This window comes from Schistocerca gregaria, chromosome 3, assembly GCF_023897955.1.
Source record: "Schistocerca gregaria isolate iqSchGreg1 chromosome 3, iqSchGreg1.2, whole genome shotgun sequence".
Lineage (NCBI taxonomy): Eukaryota > Metazoa > Arthropoda > Insecta > Orthoptera > Acrididae > Schistocerca > Schistocerca gregaria.
Genome location: NC_064922.1, coordinates 307439943 through 307462555, shown reverse-complemented (window position 1 = coordinate 307462555; position 22613 = coordinate 307439943). Strand labels below are relative to the sequence as shown.

At 36.7% G+C, this 22613-nt stretch overlaps 1 protein-coding gene across 2 annotated transcripts in view; it reads left to right on the top strand.

Annotated features, from left to right (window-relative positions):
• Window positions 1–22613, top strand: part of LOC126354115 (tyrosine decarboxylase-like) — a 193229-nt gene that overhangs the window by 45819 nt on the left and 124797 nt on the right. For both annotated transcript variants that reach the window (XM_050003508.1, XM_050003509.1), the window contains exon 3: window positions 20407–20520. In XM_050003508.1, coding sequence (XP_049859465.1) covers window positions 20407–20520 — 114 coding nt within the window. The remainder of the gene's footprint in view (window positions 1–20406; window positions 20521–22613) is intronic.

Below are 22613 nucleotides of genomic sequence, written 5' to 3'. Positions count from 1 at the left end.
TTCAGTTGAAAACAATACATCTCCCAGATCCATTACAGGCTTCAGTGTCTCAGTAATAGCTGAGCAAGACCGTAAGAAGGTTCCCTAGCCATGGATGAGACAGAATCACAATATTTGTAGCACCACTACATGCCACCTAGGTGCATGCTACAATGTATTTTGGCCCTTGATAATGTGCAGAGATGATCACAATCAATCTATCACACTAGAGACGTGATCAAACTGGCTCATTTTCGTTTTGTCTGTTATATACATAATGTTAACAAATTTCACTTCCAATTATTCAAATTTAGGTCACTACCACTGATGCCTTAACAGGACTCTGTGACAACTGTGCAATAAACCTGGCCTAATACCAGCCCTTATATAGGATTTTGACTATAACTTGTACTATTGGTGGCTCATGCAAAATTTTACCAATATGCTACATCAGTACAAAAGCAGAAGGAAAACAAATTCACAGAAAATACAATAAAATTAAAAGGAGTACCCACTCAGTGCCAACAAATGAAGTCCATACGTCACTGTTTTCTGCTGCAGAATTCATTTATAATGTTGGAGTTGAAACCCTCAATGTTGGTTACCATATTCTTCTCAACTATTTTTCATTATTGCACTCTTGGAATTCATCACATATTCTGATGACACAGGCAAATATTTGTGAGATGGAAGAATACAAATGTCACTGCTGATCACTGAATCTGTTACAAATGTGGAGAACAGAAGAAATAATACCATACAATAAGATGTGAACCTACTTCCTTCAGTCTGATACCCTGACATCACTAACCACCCAGTCACACTAAACACACACAACATCCAACAGCATTATTATTTATCTTAGGATTTCCTGAAGGCTTTTACCACTGATGCATCATTAGCTGACTTTTAATTATAATAAACATGTTTTGACCTGTTTGTGATAAATCTTCAGTGTGCCAAAAACAATATTAGTAATATAAATGTGCACAAGGGTGAAACATTCTCTTTCCAGTTTTGCTTTTTCATTGGTCTGTTGGTTAGAGCTCAGATGGCATGGTTGGGGTTATTACTAGACTCTGTTTTATTTCTGTTCTTGCCTCTACTGAGGTGGATACTAGGAAGATTGTAGCACAATTACAGCCATCAGGGATAGTGTCACATCACTATCAAACAAAGACATCTGCATCGCTTCTCTGAGAGAACCATAGCATGGCTTGAAATCATTTCAGCAGTTTACACTGTGCATTCTAGTTAGCATGGAGAGAGCACCCCAAAACACTTTTTTCTCCATTTTGTTTGTGCATTCAAAGAGAAATGTCATAATTTTAATGTAATATTTACAGTGTGTCATTTATTTATTTATTTTATTAACTTTATTGCCAGTTCCATTAGTCCTGATAGCAATGGAGTTTAAAGGATAGGGAATGAGTCAGTATTTTTACAATGTTAACAATACAGCAGCAGACAATATGGTTAATTCATGACAAGACTCATAGTAACAACAAGGAACACTAGAAGATACAAAAACATATTACATACATCAGAATTAATACTTATGTGTAGACATTCAAATTCACAAAATCAAAGCATTTGGGCAACAATATAATGCTACAGCAACAAAAATAGTTTACATTTATGCTTACATTGTATGGTTAATTCAGTTGTATAATAAAAACATGCTCCTATGTGCTAAGAAATTCACTAATTGAATAGAATGACTTTTGTATTAGATATTCCTTCAGTTTGCTCTCGAACTTTGATGTTTCACGAGCAAGACTTTTGAATACACTGGGTAGAGCACCATAAATTTTGATGCCTGCATAACTTACTCCTTTCTGTACAAGGGTATAATTTGGCTGGTTGCTACAAAAGTCCTCTTTTGACATTCTGTTGTGACCTGATATTCACTATTGGTTTTGAAGAGAGAGTGGTTTTTGTTAATGAAACATAAAAGAGAGTATATGTACTGAGATATCATTGTAAATATCTGTAGTTTCCTAAACAGATTCCTGCATGAGTGCCATGGTTGCATACAACTCATGATGCCTATAGTTCTCATCTGAGCAATAAAAACGTTTCTTTTAATCAAGAGCTGGTTGCCCCAAAAGATGATTCTGAGAGACAAAATTGCATAGAAATACCCAGAATAACAGCTCTTATGGCATCATCATGTGTGGTCAATGCAATTATGCCTAAGGCAAATGTTGTAGAAGGTAAACTTTTTTCTAAATCTAGGATATGGTTGGACCAATTTATTTTGCAATCTATGTACACACCCAGGAATTTGGCTGAGTCAACTTGTTTTATTTGTTGTCCATTACATTCTATATTTATATTCCCTGGTTCTTTGTGTGCTATATGAAACTGTAGTACATAATGAGTTTTTTTGTATTCAGATAGAGTGCATTACTGTTAAACCATTTCAGAATGTCATTAAATGCATTGTTCACAGATGTTTCCTGCTTGTTTCCTGTTACTTTATCAAATAGAAGAGAAGTATCATCAGTGAAAAGGCTGCTCACTGATGTGGTGCAGTGTAGATCATTTATAACTATAAGAAACAGTAAGGGTCCCAATACTGAGCCTTAAGGCACTCAAGTGTTGACTGTGCCCCACTTGGATAAAGCTAAGATTACATTACTGTCAGTAATTATTACCCTTTGTTTGTTATCTGTAAGGAAGGAATTAATCCATGTCCTCAAGAAGAATATAATAATTCCAATCCCAAAGGAAGCAGGTGTTGACAGATGTGAAAATTACCAAATTATCAGTTTAATAAGTCACAGCTGCAAATTACTAATGCAAATTTTTTACAGACGAATGGAAAAACTGGTGGAAGCTGACCTCAGGGAATTCCGTAGAAATATTGGATCACGTGAGGCAATACTGACCTTACGACTTATCTTAGAAGAAAGGTTAAGGAAAAGCAAACATATGTTTCTAGCATTTGTAGACTTAGAGAAAGCTTTTGACAATGTTGACTGAAATACTCTCATTCAAATTCTGAAGGTGGCAGTGGTAAAATATAGGGAATTAATGGCTACTTACAATTTGTACAGAAATCAGATGGCAGTAATAGGAGTCGAAGGGCATGAAAGGGAAGCAGTGGTTGGGAAGGGAGTGAGACTGGGCTGTAGCCTGTCCCCAATGTTATTCAATCTGTATATTGAGCAACCAGTAAAGGAAACAAAAGAAAAATTTGGAGTCGATATTACAATCCATGGAGAAGAAATAAAAACTTTGAGGTTCACCGATGACATTGTAATTCTGTCAGAGACAGCAAAGGACTTGTAAGAGCTGTTGAATGGAATGGACAGTGTCTTGAAAGGAGGATATAAAATGAACATCAACAAAAGCAAAATGAGGATAATGGAATGTAGTCGAGTTAAGTCGGGTGATGCTGAGGGAATGAGATTAGGAAGTGAGAGGCTTAAAGTAATAAATGATTTTGCTATTTGGGGAGCAAAACAAGTGATGATGGTCTCTGAAGAAGAGAAATTTGTTAACATTGAGTATAGATTTAAGTGTCAGGAAGTTGTTTCTGAAAGTATTTGTATGGAGTGTAGCCATGCAAGGAAGTGAAACATGGGCAATAAACAGTTCGGACAAGAAGAGAATAGAAGCTTTCAAAATGTGGTGCTATAGAAGAATGCTGAAGATTAGATGAGTAGATCACATAAGCAATGAGGAGATATTGAATAGAATTGGGGAGAAGAGGAGTTTGTGGCACAACTTGACAAGAAGGAGGGATCGGTTGGTAGGACATGTTCTGAGGCATCAAGGGATCACAAATTTAGCATTGGAGGGCATTGTGGAGGGTAAAAATCATATAGGGAGACCAAGAGATGAATACACTAAGCAGATTCAGAAGGACATAGGTTGCAGTAAGTACGGGGAGATGAAGAAGCTTGCACAGGATAAGGTAGCATGGATAGCTGCATCAAACCAGTCTCAGGACTGAAGACCACAACAACAACAACCCCATTATTCCACTTAACCCATAGTAGTCTGCTTTATTTAGTAGAATTTCATGGTTGACACTGTCAAAAGCCTTGGATAGGTCACATAGGATTCCAATTGGTGCCAATTTTCTATTAAGAGATTCGAGAACTTGATCAGTGAAAGGGAAACTAGCATCATCAATTGATAGGCCTTGCCAGAAACCAAACTCACATTGACTGAGAATCTTATGGCTGTTCAGGTCGTTAACAATTCTCCTGAATACAAGTTTGTCAAGGACCTTTGAAAAACTAGTTAGCAGGAATATTGAGTGGTAGTTTGTTACATCAGATTTTTCACCTTTCTTGAAAAGTGGGTTCACACAGGCATATTTTAATCTAATTGGAACAATATGTTGTTTTAGGGATTTTTAAAAAATGTGACATAAGACTGCATTTATATAGCCATGACAGTGCTTAAGTATCTAAGTTGAGATATTATCAACCACACAAGACCTCTTCTCTCTGATTTCCTTATTGATCTCATTAGTTGTTATGGGGGTTATCTGCATTTATCAAACTCTGACATTGTTACGTTTATGCAGAAGGGCTATTGCATCACTCACTAAGCCTTCACAGTCAGTTTTTTCAGCAGCTGTTCAAAATCTTTGTTGAAGATATTAGCAACTTCCTCAATGTTTCTTACAGTATTTCCATCCTGAATTAATTATATGTCAGTCATGTACTCTACTTTTTTACCTCTCTCCCTTTTTATAGCTTGCCAGATGGGTTTTGATTTGTTATTTAAGTTATCAATTTCAGATGTTACATACTTAGTTTTCAATTTCTTTATTGCCCTTTTTAAACTATTACAGTACAATCTATTGTCCTCCTTTTTGATGAGATCATTAGGTAGCCTTAGGGATTCATATAAATTTCTTTTTGTTCTGATCCCTTTAGTAACCAGGGTTTCTGTTTTGCACCCTGAGGGTTGTTTCTCAAGAGTATTTTTGGAAATACAGCTCCAAACAATGACACAAACTCATTAGAGAACAGATTAAATTTTTCATTAATATTCCTCTCCTTAAATACATGGGTCCAGTCAATCTGCTGTAAGGGAAGGTTGAAAATTTCTAAGTTATCATTACTGACTGGCCTGACAGTTTAAAGGAGTGTTTTCGTTTGTCACACAGTTTTATATCATTTAGTGGTTAAATGATTGCATGATATGCTCTAGTTCTCTCCTGCTGTTATTTGTAGTTAAGAAGTTGATATTAAAATCAACCACAATAATTAAATTTTAGTGTTTTGAATATATTTGGTTGAAAAGTTGTTCCGTATGGTTTAGAAAGATGCATATTTTATCTGTAGGGGCCTTGTAAAATGCCAAAATTATAACTGACTTATTATTTGCAATAATTTTTGTTCCACAGGCTTCAAAGTGAGAATCTACATTGTAGGTACTTATGTTTACAGATTTATATTTTACATAAGTTTTAACATAGATTGCAGTGCCTCCTTTCTCCTTTATAGTTCTACAATACCTGGCTGCTAATGAGTATCCATCAATTTGAGGTATTTCAGTTCCACTTGTCACATGGTGTTCTGTTAGACATATTACTTGTGCATGGTTTACAGATTCAGCCTCATTAATATCAAGCTTTAGAAGCACAAATTTGCTTCTGAGACCATCGATGTTTTGGTGGAACACACAGAGTTTACTGCTTCTGATATTTCTGGTCTGTTGCTACACTTTGATAGCTTAGCATCTCCCCATAAACTCAGACTGTTTGGCAAATTATTACACCTCAAATTATCACCAGTCTTAACACTTAGCCTAAAAAAGGCTAAGAAACAGACTGTTGATGTCTGTCTAATGATATTGTCCATGTGATTACTTCTGAACGCTTATTTCCTATTTCACTCAGAACTTTATTTACTACATGTCATTTTCATGTACTCCATGAATTGTGTGAAATTGGCAGCCAATATTGTTTATATTCACTATAGTAACGTTTCTGAAGTACTCAGCAATTGATTCACATTGCCCAATAGCTGCACTTATTTCATGATTAGCACATGACCATTGTGATAGATCATGATGATGTGGGACCTTGAGAACAACAACATTATTATGAGTTAAGTGACTCAAACTTTTCTTTAGTTTGTGATGTTTCATTTTTAAAGATATCGTTCAATCCTCCAATTAGCACAATGTAATCATTTATGGATAACTTACCAACTTCTGCCAAGTTTGCATGTTTTCTCAATTTAGTTAAACCTAGACTTTGCTTGATGAATCTCATAGCAGCTATCACTGTATATGCCTCATTTAGTATATGAGAGCAAATTCTGCACCCATGGCTGTCAGCAATAAGTATCGGTTATCTTCTTAATTTTTCTTCCTTGGAGCCTTGAGATTGTGGGTGGCACTGACGGAGTAGCTGTGTGTTGATCGGACTGACCATCTTAAGAGTTGTTATTCACCTTAGCACTACTTATCTGAGTGTCTGTTGCATCTGATCATCAGCCATGGTGGCTTGTATACATATATATCAGAAATTGAGTCCACCTTGATGCAAAACACCTTGTTATTTCTTTATTTCTTTATTGTCCCAAACTAGTTTTGGCGCCAAATATCACCGTCATCAGTGTCTTTTTTTTTTTTTTTAATCTTGTTTATTGTATGTCTCTTAAAGTTTCTTGAATAGCTTTACTGGAAATGCCTGGCATGGCATAGAAACAATGATTTTATCTTAGAACTCTCCCATTTGGTCCGTGTGTGCATAGAAAAACAGTAATATCAGAAATTGAGTCCGCCTTGATGCAAAACCCCTTGTTATTTGTTTATTTCTTTATTATCACAGACAAACCTAAAAAAAAACATACGATAAATAAGATTAAAAAATCCCACTGATGATTGGTGATATTTGTCGCAAAAACTAGTTTGTTATAATAAAGAAATAAATGAATGACAAGGTGTTTTGCATCAAGGTGGACTCAATTTCTGATATTACTGTGATAAAAGTTTAATATGAGGCATGTTTTTTAAGTAAGGTCCATTTTGTTGTAGACAGAAGTATTTCACATGCATACCACAAAGAGCACATGTGCCATGTACAGACATACCTCAGGAATAACTGTGCTCAGTTTCAGCTCTGTAGCTAACCTGTAAAGGTCTGTTTTGTGCTTCTAAAATGTTTAAGACTCAACTTGCCCACCACATGTGAGGTTCACTCAGTGATACAATTTTTGTCAGCAAGGGACCTGTCTGCTGCATAAATTCATTAACAGATTTGTGAAGTGTATGGTGATACTGTTATGAGTGAAAGCAAAGTGTTTGAATTCAAAGATGGCTGTGACAACATCAATGATGAGGACCGCTCCGGTCACCCTTCTTTGATTACAGACAATTTGGTGGCTTCAGTCGAAGCAAGGATGCATGTGAACAGGAGCTTCACAATAACAGGTCTTTCAAATGAATTTCCTGATGTGGCGAGATCAGTGCTTTACAACATTGTTTCTGAACACCTAATGTTCAGGAAACTGTGCTCCTGTTGGGTCCCAAAACTCCTAACAGAGGACCACAAAAACCAAAGATTTGAGTATGCGATGAAGTTCTTGACTCATTATCATGAAGAAGGTGATGGCAACTTGAGTCAGATTGTAACTGGAGATGAAGCATTAGTTTCGCATATCTCACCTGAATCGAAGCAACAGGGCATGGAATGGAGACACACACACTCACTTGTAAAGGTGAAGGCCAAACAGATTCTGTCCCAAGACAAAATCATGGCATCCATGTTTTTGGATAGGCATGGTGTTTTTTTGGTCAACTTCATCATGCAACGAGGAACCACTATCAATGCAACAGCATACTGCTAAACCCTGAGAAAGCTATGCAGAACAATTCAAAACAAAACATGGAGCATGCTGAGAAAGGGAATTGTCCTTCTCCAAGGCAATGCAAGACCTCACACTGCAGGTCAGACCCATGATTTATTGGACAGTTTTGGCTGAGAAGTTTTAGGCCACCCACCCTACAGTCCTGATCTTTCACTGAGCAATTACCATCTGTTCCTCCACGTCAAATAACACCTCAGTGGCAACCATTACAATGATGACGAGGGCGTGAAAACAGCAGTGAATGCTTGGTTATTGGAGCAGGGTGTAAGTTTTTAAGAAGAGGGTATTTTAAAATTGGTTGAGAGGTATGATACATGTTTGAACAAACTTGGGAATGATGTCAAAAAACAGTGAAGTATGTACTTCCTGAAAATAAATTTACTTTTTTTAAATAACCTTTCATTGTGTACTTATGCTCAAACGGACTTTACTTAAAAAATACACCTCAAATAAATATCCTCACCTGTGACATCAGAGTCAAGAACAAAAATACACACACACACACACACACACACACACACACACACACACACAAACCATTTTGACCGAAGCATAAAACGAACCCCCCCCCCCTTTTTTTAATAGGCTTCTTCAGAAAATTTTAACATTTTCTTCATTTCGTGTGTTTTAATGATATAAAGTATCTGTGTAAAACAAGATTAACATTATACCCATTGCAAACTTTGCACTTATTAACTGTCTTCATCTTGGTAATACCAGGAGGAATAAAATTTAAAAAATGAATTATTAGCATTAATTTGTGTCTTCACCTCCTTTTTTGATTACTGTCTAAGTTCAATTAGATATAAGCAATATAAGCTAGTATCTTCTCCTCTTACCCATCTTCTCACCCCCCCCCCCCCCAAATCCAGCATCAGCATAAATTCTAAATAAACTTTATAAAATAGAAAGAAACTGCCACATGGGAGAAATATAATATACTAAATAAACTTTAGAATGAAAAAACTATTACTTTTAACACTTCCCTTTTCAAAATTAAGATAAATAAATGATTTTTTGCCATGAACTACAGATGAGTGAGATGATTGGAACTACTTATTTCTAACAATGCTTTTTTAACTGATGATGAAGCAATTCGCAGTGCATTGTGAGTGCTACTAACAACTCCTTTTTGGAAAAGGAAGCTAACTATTCACATTGAGGGCAGACACTAGTAACAAAACATGATTCCACTGCATGACTCCTCTTCTTACTGAAATTCATTTCAGCCACATCCCCCTTTTCCATTTAAAATCAACAAAATTAAAATCTATGCAATATATTTGTTTTATGTAAATCACTTAACTTCAGGACTCCTAACTTCTGAACTGGCAGAAATTGAAAGCCTTCAAGCTGTGAATGCTTTATGTCTGACTAATGACACTGAAAATAATAATAGTAATGTGTAGGTACTACTGCATTGTAGTAGCCATTACATACACTGAGGTGACAAAAGTTTTGGGACACCTCCTAATATCATGTCGGACCTTCTTTTGCCTTAGCGCAGCAACTCGGCATGGTATGGGCCCAACAAGTCAGAAGTTCCCTGCAGAAACATTGAGCCATGATGTCTCTATAGCCATCCATAATTGTAAAAGAGTTGGCAGCGCAGGATTTCACGCACAAACTGACCCCTCAGTTATGTCCTATAAGTGTTTAATGGGATTCATGTCAGGTGATCTGGCTAGCCAGCTCATTCACTTGAATTGTCCAGAATTGCCAAGAATTATGGCCCAGTGACATGTTGCATTGTCATCCACTATAATTCCATTGTTGTTTGGGAACATGGAGTTCATGAATGGCTGCAAATATTATCCAAGTAAACGAACATCACCGTTTCTGGTCAACGGTCAGTTCAGTTGGACCATCTAAACACAGTCCACATCATTATGGAGCCATCACAAGCTTGCACAGTGCCTTTTTGACAACTTGGGTTCATGACTTCATGGGATCTGCACCACATTAGAACACTACCATCAGCTCTTACCAACTGAAGTTGAGGCTCATCTGACTGGGTTATGGTTTTACAGTTGTCTATGGTCCAACCATTAAGGCCACAAGCCAAGGAGAGGTGCTGCTGCCAATGTCATGCTGTTACCAAAAGCACTCGCATCAGTAGGTGACAGATATTGGATCTTGGATAATATTCTAACACTAGAAGGTGATGGTGTGTATGTGAAGTGGGTGTCAACTTCTGAATCTTAGAACTGCATTTCAACACGAAAAGCTGACACTGTATATGTGCCATAGATGTCAGCTAATAAATCTTAAACTTAACCTAACCTAACCAACAGTATTCTGTATATGCATTAGGCATGGGCATTTTTCCAGCTTCCAAAGTTTGAAGCATTTGATTTTTCAATTGATGGAAACTTCAACAACTGCATGGAAGTGACACATTAAACAGAACTAGTTTTGTGACAGTGCAGTTACGTCTTCAGGTACAAAACAGTTGACCTAAAGAATACACAATAACCATAATTAGAACTATTTTAAAATGTAACACAAGATTGATGGAACTCTGACTAATGTGACGTATACAGACCTTTCAATACATAACATCCGTAATACTCCATAAGGATAACAGAAGTCTCCTATCTTCCAGCATGAAACTGGAATCACTAAGTACTTAACCATATATACTTTCATATAAAGACAACATGTTGTTTTCATTGTCACCAAAAATCTTGAAAGGCTCCTGACATGTATTTCAGATATTTACACAATGCTCTAATAAACATTTGATGAACATAAGCAAACACACACTCTGACACACACACACACACACACACACACACACACACACACACACACACTGAAAATGTTATTACTAAAAATTGTCGCATCATTCTTGACTGATTTACTTCAGATTTTTACATGTACTGTAGTACTTATTCAGTTGTACATAGGCTATATCTATTCTAGACTACAATGTAATGGTTTATGTTAAAACTGACTCTGAGAAATATGCTATCCTGTACTGTGCTGTGAAAATGTGTGGTTTCATTTTCTTTATCACAGTCAGTTTTAAGTATGATAGCAGGTCATTTAAACCATTAGACAAAGTGTTTCTCCCATATGTACTCTTTCCCCATGTATAGAATTTTAAACAAAGGTGTTACACAACACTGTGCTGTTACATTTCCTTTCTTACAGCTGGTTTTAACAGAAAACAGAAAGGTTGAATTTATGGCTTAGCAACCAATAAGCAAAGCTGAAGGTCAGAGAGAGAGGAGAAGAGGATATGGACAAAGAGGAGGGAGGAAATGGGCATAGAAAGGGGGGAATGAGGAGATGGATAAAGAGAGGAGGGAGGAAGAAATGGGTGGGAAAGGGAGTGAGGAAGAAAGGGTGGAAAGGGGGAGAGGAGCTGATGGTTGGAGAGAGGAGGTAAGAGGAGGAGATGGAAAGAGAGAGGGGGGAGGAGATTAGCATGTACATCCAATTCCCATACATATTTAGCATTTGCAAAGCATTTTTCAGTTCACTAGGCATGAAAAAAATAACCAGAGGAAGACATGGCCCAAGAAACAGGTCTATTTGAATAAGAACCACATTCTAAACATGGAAGCATGCCGTAACCCAAAATGAGCTTACTGAACATATGTGGGAGCCTCCTCTTGGGGAAACTGCACAGTGGTGCATGTGTGGGAACCAGAACTGACCTAGTGAGTCAAGTGCTACCAGTTGACACAAGAAGCAACAGAAAAGTGCTGAACTAAACCAATGTAAATATGCTGGTAAGCATGGGAAGATAAGGAAAACTCAGTAGGAACCAAAGTTGTCAGGAAACTAACTATTCATGATTAATAAATAATTTTGACACAGCATTTGTGGTTTTCATCTTCTGAAATATATCATCACAGCTGTGATTGCCCCTCATACCAAGTGATTTGCATTTGATTTTCTGCACACTTGAGAATCTTCTTTCCCTGCACTTTCTCCATGCCAGGTTATGGATTGAAACCTGAAAGAAAATAATATGCTAAGCTTACAAGCAGTGAGAAGTGACATTCTAAACAAATATAAATTCAGAACTTAAATGGTATGAGCCAAAACTTGACAGTAAGTGCTGGCTACTGGATCTTTGATAGTATTCTAACACTAGAAGGTGAAGGTGTATTCGTGCAGTGGATGTCAGCTATTGAATCTTAAAACTACATTTTATCACCAGAAGATGACTGTGTAGTGTGTGTGTGTGTGTGTGTGTGTGTGTGTGTGTGTGTGTGTGTGTGTGTTTGTGCAGTAGATGTCAGCTATTGGATCTTAAATAGTATTCTCCATATGCAGTGGGTGTCAGCTACAGGAGGGTTGATGTGCGGGAAATGTCAGTCACTGGAGCTGTAAGTTACTGGAGATGTGTGTCAATGTACATGCACAGACATCAGAAACTCGAACCATGGTGTCAAATAATCAAGTTGATACTTTTTTCAGCATATTGTGACTTATTCCAACAAGCAAAAGCAATTAATCAAGGGGTTCAGATTAATAAAGTCAAAGCCTGTTGCCTCCAGAAGCTGACAATGTGTATGTATAGTCAGTGTCTGCTACAGGGGATGTGGAGCTGTCAGCTACTATGTGTGTCAGCTACTGGGAGTGCCAGCTACTTGTCAAATGGGTTTGTCAGCTACTTGAGGGGATCAGCTACTAAGGAAAACTGTGTTTCTTTCATTCCCTCCATAGCACTGTATATAGAATATTATAATGTTGTTGCATTACAGAGAGGGGGAGAGCTTAGTGGAGAGGGAATTAACTGTGGAGCATAAATCACAGAGATGAAATCTGATGATGATAATGATGAGACATGTATGGAAATATTGTACATAGTGCAAGTTACTGGAACAATTCTCATCTTGATTCATTGATATCGTGATTAGACTTGCTGACATCTATGCACATGCATGGATCCACACTCCAAGCAGCTGACAGCCACAATAGCTGACACCCACTGCACAGACAGAATATTTGTAAGATGCAGTAGCTGATGACCACTGCAAATACATGCTGTCAGCTTCTGGTGATGGAGTAGCTAACACCTACTGTCAGTCATGTACTATTTGAGGTTTGAGTGCACATTTGTTCGGTACTGTCAACTGTCAGCTACCACTGTCTTGCCAGTTTAAAACATTATTTTGTTTCAGGTTTCCAATTATAATCTGACAAGAGCGAAGACAAGGAAAAGAAGATTCTCGAGTAAAAAGAAAATCAAATGCTTCAAACTTTGGACACTATACAAAATGGCATGGCCATAGCCAGTGCTTGCAAAGTGTAAAGAGTTCACAAAACAACTCTGACGTATACAAATAGTGCAAAATATCCAGTTCAAAGACAGATGAGTTCCTCCTGCATATTGGATGAAGAATGTTAAGCTTGGTTGGTTAAGCAGATTTTGGAGAGTCAAAAGAATGTATTCCTTATTAATAGAAGTCATCGAATGTAAGGTGTCCCAGGCTAATAGCATAGTTGAGCCTGGATACTCTATTCAAGGACTGAAAAGCTGGCAGGAAGTAGATAGAATTGTTTTTGCAAAGACACCTAAATATTACACAAAAAGTTCCAGATACAAGGATTCCATCCAGGTGCAGAGCACATGGAAGGGGCATGTACCATAAGTTGTGACTTAAAAGAAGAAAACAGAGCAAGACAAAAATGTTAAAGCCAATGAAAACAATGTACTTATGAAAGCAGAATCTGGGAATATTGAAGTAGTAGAAGAAGAAGAGGATAATGGTGAAGTTAATGACATAGATGATGATTATGAAAAAGAATATGACAATGAGGAAGATAATGTTAATGACTGGAAGACAGTCTCCAATAAATCACCAGGAGGTATTGAGTATGTTCAGTGGGATGACCCAATTGTATTGATAGAGTGATTAGTTTGCCAACTTCAGAAGGAGTGTGCACATGAATGATATAACATCTGTTGAAGAGAAACAAGAAGTATCAGTTATTGCTTGTTTACAATGGCTGTCAAAGAGTGAAAGACAGCTGTAGAATGGAAAGTTGCACATTAGTATATTCAGCCAATGGAACGACAATCTAAGTCCCTTAGTGCTCAGAGCCATTTTGAAAGACAATCACAAAATGGCCATTTCACAAATTTGAAGGATTTAAAACAAAAGTGAATCTAAGTAATTATTGCATGGGATTTTGTGTATCAAACAGCATGTTTTCAATTTTGGGAACATTATAAAAGATCAATTTCAAAAAAGAAATGAACATACAGGCAAAATTATAGTGCCAATATTATAATCTGGGCATACTGTCAGCTACTGCTGTTACAATATAGTTTTAAGATCCAGTAGCTCACACCTATAGTCAAGTTATGAGACATATTCTGTCAACTTCTGATTTTAGAATACAGTTTCAATACTGAATGCCTGTTTGTTTGGGTTAATAATCACTGCCTTGCCTATTTTGCATTATCAGCATAGGATGACATACATTTTGTGCTGCAAGGTAAAATTAATATCCTAGCATTAAGTCACTATAATGTTCAAATGACTCCAAAAGTGGTAACTGAAAGTATAGCAACCTTCATTTCTTACCTGTATGAGTGTGTGTATTATTACTATTCAGTATGTAATTTCATCAAAGTGTAATCAAATCTCCAATGTGTGATGGCACATGTTGGCATTGCCACCAGAAGTTGACAAATATTTTGTAGTACAATGTAAAACTATACCCTAGCATGGAGCACTACAGTGTTAGAGTGACATTAAAGCATAGCAGCCCTTATTACTTATCTATTTTAGGATAGGGAAGGGGGATAGAAAACGAGTTTTAAGAGAGATTGGCAGACAGACTCAGTTTGAGAAAATAGATGACCAGAAGACAGATTTTAGCATACAGCCTCCATTTAAACAATGTTTAACAGAAAGTAATCAGAAACTGTCAGTTCATCTTCACCAAAGCAGTTATAATCGCATTAGTATGCAGTATAAGTTATCTTTATTACACCAGAACATTCCAGGACTCAGAAATAAAGTTGATGAACTACCCATTTGTATCGATGAAATGAATTCATCTAACAAAATTGGAGGGAGGAGGAGTTGCCACATTTATTAAAAACTGCCATAAATTCAAGAACATTGACATTAATAATTTCTGTTTAGAGCAGCATCTAGAAGCATGTGCAACAGAAGTAGAGTTCCATAACAGATCCTATAAAATAGTAACTATTTACCGAGCACCTCCAGGAAATTATAATCTATTCATAAATCATCTAGAAGCTCTTTTGGGTTATTTAACAGTAAGAAACAAAGAAATTTTGATTGGTGGTGACTTTAATACAGATTTTCTAATTCAATCTTCCAGTAAACATTTTCTGCAGTTAGTAATGTTGTCTTTCAATCTAACTCACACTGTAAACTTTCCAACTAGGATCACTAAATCCTCAAGGACAGCCATTGATAACATTTTTATAGATAAATCAAAGGAACAAAATCATATCATAAAACCTGTAATACATGGACTATCAGATCATGACATGCAGCTCCTTGTTTTAGCTGTAAATTCTAAGCAGATTATCAAGACTGCAAAATCTGAGTACAGGGGAGTATTCAATCAACCAAAAATCGAGTGTTTTAGAAAACTGCTCAAAGATATGAACTGGAAAGATGCTTATAGTGCTCATGACATGAATGAAAAATATAACACATTCATGAACAATGTCAGTAGCATGTTTGAAAACTGTTTTCCTCTAAAAGTTACTCAAATTAAACAGAAGTCCATAATAAAACCATGGATCACACAAGGAATAGAGATTTCCTGTAAGACAAAAAGGAAAATGTATCTATCAATCAAGAATAGCTCCAATGCTGATGATTTAGCTAAATACAAGGAATACTGTAAAATATTAAAAAAAGTAATTCAGGCATCTAAACAAATACACTACGAGAAGAAGATAGCAATGTGAGGGATCAAAATAAAAACAATATGGGATATAGTGAAAGAGGAGACTGGTATAACCAAAAAGGAACAGGAGCAAATAGCACTAAGGGTAGATGACACATTAGTAACCGATGGGCATAGTGTGGCAAATCTATTTAACAAGTACTTTATATCCATTTCTGATAGAATGTGATTGTCAGGATCAGTAAATAATGCCCTTGAGTATCTGAAACTAGCCTTTACAAATAGCTTTAGGAACATGAGTATGTCACTCACATCACCAAAAGAAATAACTTCCATAATAAAATCTTTAAAAACAAAGCATACTAGTGGTTATGATGAAATATCAACAAAGTTAATTAAGGCGTGTTCTTGTGAGTTTAGTACAATTCTAAGTTACTTGTGTAACCAGTCAATTATAACTGGGACATTTCCTGACTGGCTGAAATATGCAGATGTTAAGCCTCTATTCAAGAAAGGGGATAAAGAGATGACATCAAACTACAGACCGATTTCACTTTTGCCAGCATTCTCAAAAATGTTAGAAAAAGTAATCTACAGTCAGCTTCTCAACCATCTGACCACAAATAACATATTAGCAAGAACACAGTTTGGATTTCTGAAGGGTTCTGATATCGAAAAGGCTATTTACACCTACAGTGAAAATGTACTTAAATCATTAAATAACAAGTTACAAGCAGCAGGTATTTTCTGTGATTTGTCAAAGGCATTCGATTATGTAAACCACAACATCCTTTTAAATAAATTAGAATTCTATGGTGTCACAGGCAGTGCTGCAAAATGGTTCAAGTCATACCTCGCTAACAGGAAACAAAGGGTGTCAGTGCAAGGGACTAGTGAATTAAGTCATCAGTCATCATCAGAATGGGAAGAAATTACATGTGTTGTCCCACAAGGACCCATCTTAGGGCCATTGCTTTTTCTTGTGTACATTAATGATCTCTCATCAGTTACACTGCCAGAAGCAGAGTTTGTTTTGTTTGCAGATGACACAAGTATTGCAATAAATAGTATGTCGAGTGTAGTTCTAGAAAGATCTGCTAATGATATTTTCATGGATATTAATAAATGGTTTAAAGCCAACTCACTGACATTAAACTTCGAAAAGACTCACTATATGCAATTCAGAACCTGTAAGAGCTTTCCACCCAGCATATGCATAAAGTACAAAGAAGAGCAGATAGAAGAGGTTGACAGTCAGTCTTAAATTCCTGGGATTACAACTTGATAATAAATTCAGTTGGGAGGAGCACACCACAGAACTGCAGAAACGCCTTAACAAATCTGTATTTGCAATTCGAGTGTTAGCAGACATAGGCAACATAAAAGTGAAAAGCTTGCATACTTTGCCTACTTTCATTACATAATGTCATATGGTATAATATTTTGGGGTAACCCTTCAAGTCAAACAGAAGTTTTCAGAGTCCAAAAGCATGTAATACGTATTATTTGTGGAGTAAACTCACGGACGTCTTGTAGAAACCTCTTCAAAGAACTGGGTATACTAACTACTGCCTCTGAGTATATTTACTCCTTAATGAAATTTGTCCTAAATAATATATCTCTTCTTCCAACAAACAGCTCAGTTCATACATACAATACCAGGAACAAAAATGATCTGCATAAGGACTTAAAAGCACTTACTTTAGTTCAAAAAGGGGTCCACTACTCAGGAACACTCATCTTCAATAATTTGCCAGCAAACATAAAACATTTAGTTGCAAATAGAGATCAGTTTAAAAGGAGCCTGAAAGACTTACTAGTGGCCAACTCCTTCTACTCCACTGACGAATTTTTTAATAGAAGCAAATGATGTGTTGTATATATTTATACTATTAGTATTGTTATTTCAGCTTAAAAAAATAAAAAATAAAAAAGGTGACATGTTCCTCATCCACGAGGATCTCCTCAACATGGATCTATGGAACGAAAACTAATCTAATCTAATCTAATATTAATGTTCATTACTACAGTTCAGTATGCTATTTCTTCAAAAAATTGTGTAGTTTCCCCTGCATGACAGCAGAAGATGACAACATTTTGAACTGCAAAATGAAGTTAATACCCTAAAGGGGGATCACTATAATGTTTGGCTGAATTTTATATTGGTTTAAGTGATGAGTTTTTTTGACTAATTTGATAATAACATTGTTAACTTCGATAATTCTCTCTGACAAGTGTACTTTAAGCAATAGTGCCAATACATGAACCACCTGTGTTTTAATAAGCAATGCAGACTGGAGGTAATGTTGATATAGTGTCAACATCTGTTGATGGAAGACATATCGAAGTAGGGAAATAAGTATCATAGAGTTGCGTGTAAATATTGTCCCATAGCATTTCATCAACAAGCAAGTTCACCTTACATAAGTTTGTGTTGATTCTCTCATAATCCTGGCAGACATAAAGATGGATCAGTTGATACAGTTATGCATACCTCCAGGTAGGCCACTAGAAACTGTGCAGAGTGGTACAGCTGCCAGTGTCAAGTCTCTTGTGTAAGCAGCAGTGGCTAATTTGTCTCAGCTCACTGATGTGTAAGTTACTATCTGCTCCCCGGTGAACTTATTTATGATCATTATGCAATATTTGCCTATTTTGTTATTCCCAGCAGTCAAGTTATAGCTTTGCCCATTGACAGGTCTATGAAATGATACCCAAAATATCTGAAAATTTCATTGTACTGGTAAAACCAGTAGCTGTACAATATTACAAGGTACACACCTTAGCTACTGCAGCAAAACGTTGCATCATTTTTGGCACATGCAGTTGTGAGTTGCAGTGGTGCATGTCAGAATGTGTTTCAGTGCTTCTGCAAATTATGAAATGAATAACATGAAGGAGCAATGGATTTGCTTCAAATTCTGATTAAAGTTGAAGAAAACTGCAACTGAAACCCCCCACATGTTGACAGATGCATTTGGTGAAAGTGCACTGATTCAAGCAAGAACATTTGAGTGGTTCAGACACTTCAAGGGAGGCTGAGAATCTGTGGAAGATGATGAACATTCTGGTTGATTGCCAATATGCACAACACTGGGAATGATCATGAAAGTGTGTGACATGGTTCATGGATACCCAACACAGACAGTTCACAATGTTTGTAACAGGCTTGGGCTATCGGTACTGTACTTGTCAATGAATTCTAGCTGTTGAATTAAACATGAGATGAATCGTAGCAAAGTTTTTCCATTGCCTTCTCAGCATCAAACAATGAAACCTCAGGATTCAGAGGAGAACTAAACTACAATGAAGACTTGAAAAACATCCAAAATTCTTAATCAGAGTCATAACAGGTGATGAATCTTGGGTCTACAGTAATGACCCTAAAACAAAGCAGCATTAATCACCATGGAAAACACCATCTTCTCCAAGGCTGAAAAAAGCCCAATAAGTTTGCAGAAATGTGAAGTCAGTGGTGATCATTTTTTGACATTTGAGAAATGGTGCATAAGGAGTTTATTCCACCTGGTTAGACAGCCAGTAGGCTGTTCTACTATGAGGTTGTGGTGTGGCTAATGGAAAATGCTCAATTAAAATGGCCAGAGTTGTGGAAAAAGGAAGCCTGGTTGGGCACTGTGACAATGCACCTGAATGCGCCTCACTCGTGAAGGAATTTGTGTCCATAAAACAACATGACAATGACCCCCACCCTCATTAACCGCCAGACCTAGCCTTGTTTAAGTTCTGCCTGCTCGAAAAGATGAAAATCATGGTGAAAGATACTTCCATTCTCCATTTGACTGCATGTTCTTCCTACTTTGAGTGCACTGACAATCTGTGCAGGCACCAAGAGAGTGATTAATATTAGAGTGCTTACCAGCCTGGCAAAGTTACAATGTTCTCCAATGCTACATTTGAATTGTTCACTAAAACACCAGAGTACATTAATTGCCAAGAGTTACACACCACAAGAAGTTTTGGTTTCTCTTTAGTTCAAGAAAATTCAGGAACTACTGTTTTCCTGTATTGTCGAAAAATCAGCCTTAAAGTGGACTGGTTTCTAATGCACATCTTTTTTTCTGTTTTCAAGATTCCTCCAAGTTTATGCAGAGTCTTGCTATCTGCAGTGGCAGTTTACAACTATCATCATGGCAAGTAAATGACCTTGGGTGTTAACCACTGCCCATCTTACTGAAGGAGGCACCAGAAAAAGTAATGCAATATGAAGAACTCACTTTTGAAAAGTCAAATACAGCATACATATTTTGATTGAATCTTTGCTAGTAAGGAAGCAATAATTCTGAAAGTCAATCATACCTCTTGATTGATGCTGATATAAGATTAAAGCTGACGAGGACATAGTCCAGTAAGACATGATCTTACAACTCATTGATGAAAAAAAAAATTATAAGTAAGAACTAGCACCTTTTACACTTTTGTTTGTAACATCAGTGCACTGAATAAACATGACAATATCAAGCAATGAAAAGCATGTGACAAATAACTGTCATAGGCTTTTCTTTTCCACTCTGTTCCAGCATAAGACAGTATGCACTGAAAAAAAGTTTACAGTTACATGCCTGTGGAATAACTGTGAGCTTGCATTTAGCTATATATACCTTTGTGCTGTCCAGTGTTTCATGATGATTATAAGTTCTTTACTTTTAATTCACTGTCTAGAAATCCACATACTATTTATACCAATTCTTATGTTTTACAGGTCACACAGTGGAATCATCCCTATTTCTTTGCTTATTTTGCAAGTGCAAATTCGTATCCTGGCATTCTTGGAGACATGTTATCAAGTGCCTTAGCATGTCAAGCATTTAACTGGGTACGTCAAATACTCATATTCTCACTTACAGCAAATATAAAAAGGCATGATTTCCAGCTGAAATTAATTTTAAGAAGATTTGAATTACCTGCCTTCCTTTTAACATTTAATACCAATTTGTTGTGATGTAAAAGGCAGTGTGCAGTTAAAGTAGAGTGAATATGTTATGATGAGAGTGCAGTTTGTTATGGACTGCATATAACCAACATATAAAAAGTTTGTAGACCTGCTCACAAAAAAATTCAAAAATATATACTATAATTTCTAAAGTTTGTGCTATAGTATGAGAAATAGGCACTTAAAACATAAATCATGCACTTAAAGACATCAAACATGCTCTTAAAAGAAATGAACCAGTACAAAATAGACATTCCATACAGCCTTAAATGTTTTATTAGAATTTTTTAACAGTAATAATTTTACTTTGCTAACAATTATTAGTTGCATGTTTACAAGATATTACTAAATATTTTTTCCAGATTTATTAGAACAGTGCTCCTTTTCAAGTTTTGAAAGATTCTCTACACCTCACCAGACGTTAGATGGTAGAATGTCATTACAGCAGCGCAGCTAGGAGAAATAAGCTCCAAATGTTTCACTCATTTATCTGCTAGTACCAAGTTGATATCATGAATAAAATAAGCCCAAATTCCTTCCCTCCAGCTTTCTTATTTTTACAGGAAATGAGACCCCAACAGCTATTCTTAGGTAATGAAATCATATTTCAGGACTAACCCAGTGAGACAGTACAGTTGTTAAGACACTGATCTCATATTTGGGAGGATGAAGTTTGCTCAGACTGGGCATCCTGATTTAGTTTTTCTGTAGTTTTCCTGTGTGATTTCAAATAATTGCTGGTAGGGTTCCACCATTCAGACCATGGTAGATCACCTGCCCTATCCTCATTGAAACATACTTACACACTGATGAGCCAAAATGTTATGACCACCTGCTTAATAGTTTGTTTGTCTGTCTTTGGAACAAACTGTATCACTGATTCTGCATGTCAGAGATCCAACAGTTTGTTGGTAGGTTGGTGGAGGTATGTAGCATTAGATGTTCGTGCAGACTCCATGGAATTTAAGTAGATAAAGAACTACTGATTTGCGTATCAGGTGATGGTGCCCAATATTGACCCTGATGGGTTTCATAGGATTTACATCAGACAAATTTGGTCACCAAGACATGACTGCAATGCTCCTCAAACCACTGTAAAACTATCCTAGCTCCAAGACATAGGCAATTATGCTGCTGAAAGATGATATTGCCATCAGGGAAGACATCAAGCATGAAAGGCTGCAGGTGGTCTGCAGCTGTCAGCATCTCTTTGATTACTATCAGAGATCCCACACAAGTGCAGGGGGACATCTTCCATAGCATAATACTGCTCCCATCAGCCTGCATCCATGGTGCGGTGCATGTTTCAAGCCACGTTTCACTTCAGTGACGGCATTCATGGAGACAACCATCAACCTAGCGTAGCAAAAATATGATTCACCCATAGAGCTGACAGGTTTCCATTGATTGACTGTTGAATCCCGATGGTCATATGCCTACTGCAATCATAACTGATGGTGTTGTTGTGTCACTATGTGAACACATAGGGGTGGTCTGCTGTGATGCTCCATCTGATAACTTTTATTCATTAATTGCAATGAAACACTTCACCTGACCTATGTCTATTTGCACCTTATACTGGCAGAATGTATCCATACCAATAACACTATTAACTATATGTTCTTCCACAACTAGACAAATGCATTTTAAAGAACGTTTTTTGATAGTAATGGGTATTAATGCCTGAAGTGCCACCCCTTTAGGTTTGTTGCTTTCTGCAGTCAATATTTGACAGTTCTTCACAGGAAAGGTTGGTACATGTGTTCACTTTTCTAAATCATTAAATAAACCATGTGAGATTACATTTGTCGATTTCACCTGTATCCAGTACAATGTGCATATCTAAATCAGTTATCCTATCATTTATTAACTCCTATACAGACTCCCTTATGTTCTCTCCAAATTGTCCACATTTTTGTGACACAAGTCCTTCTTGATATCTACCTCTTTGTCATATCTCAGAAAAAAATTAGGAA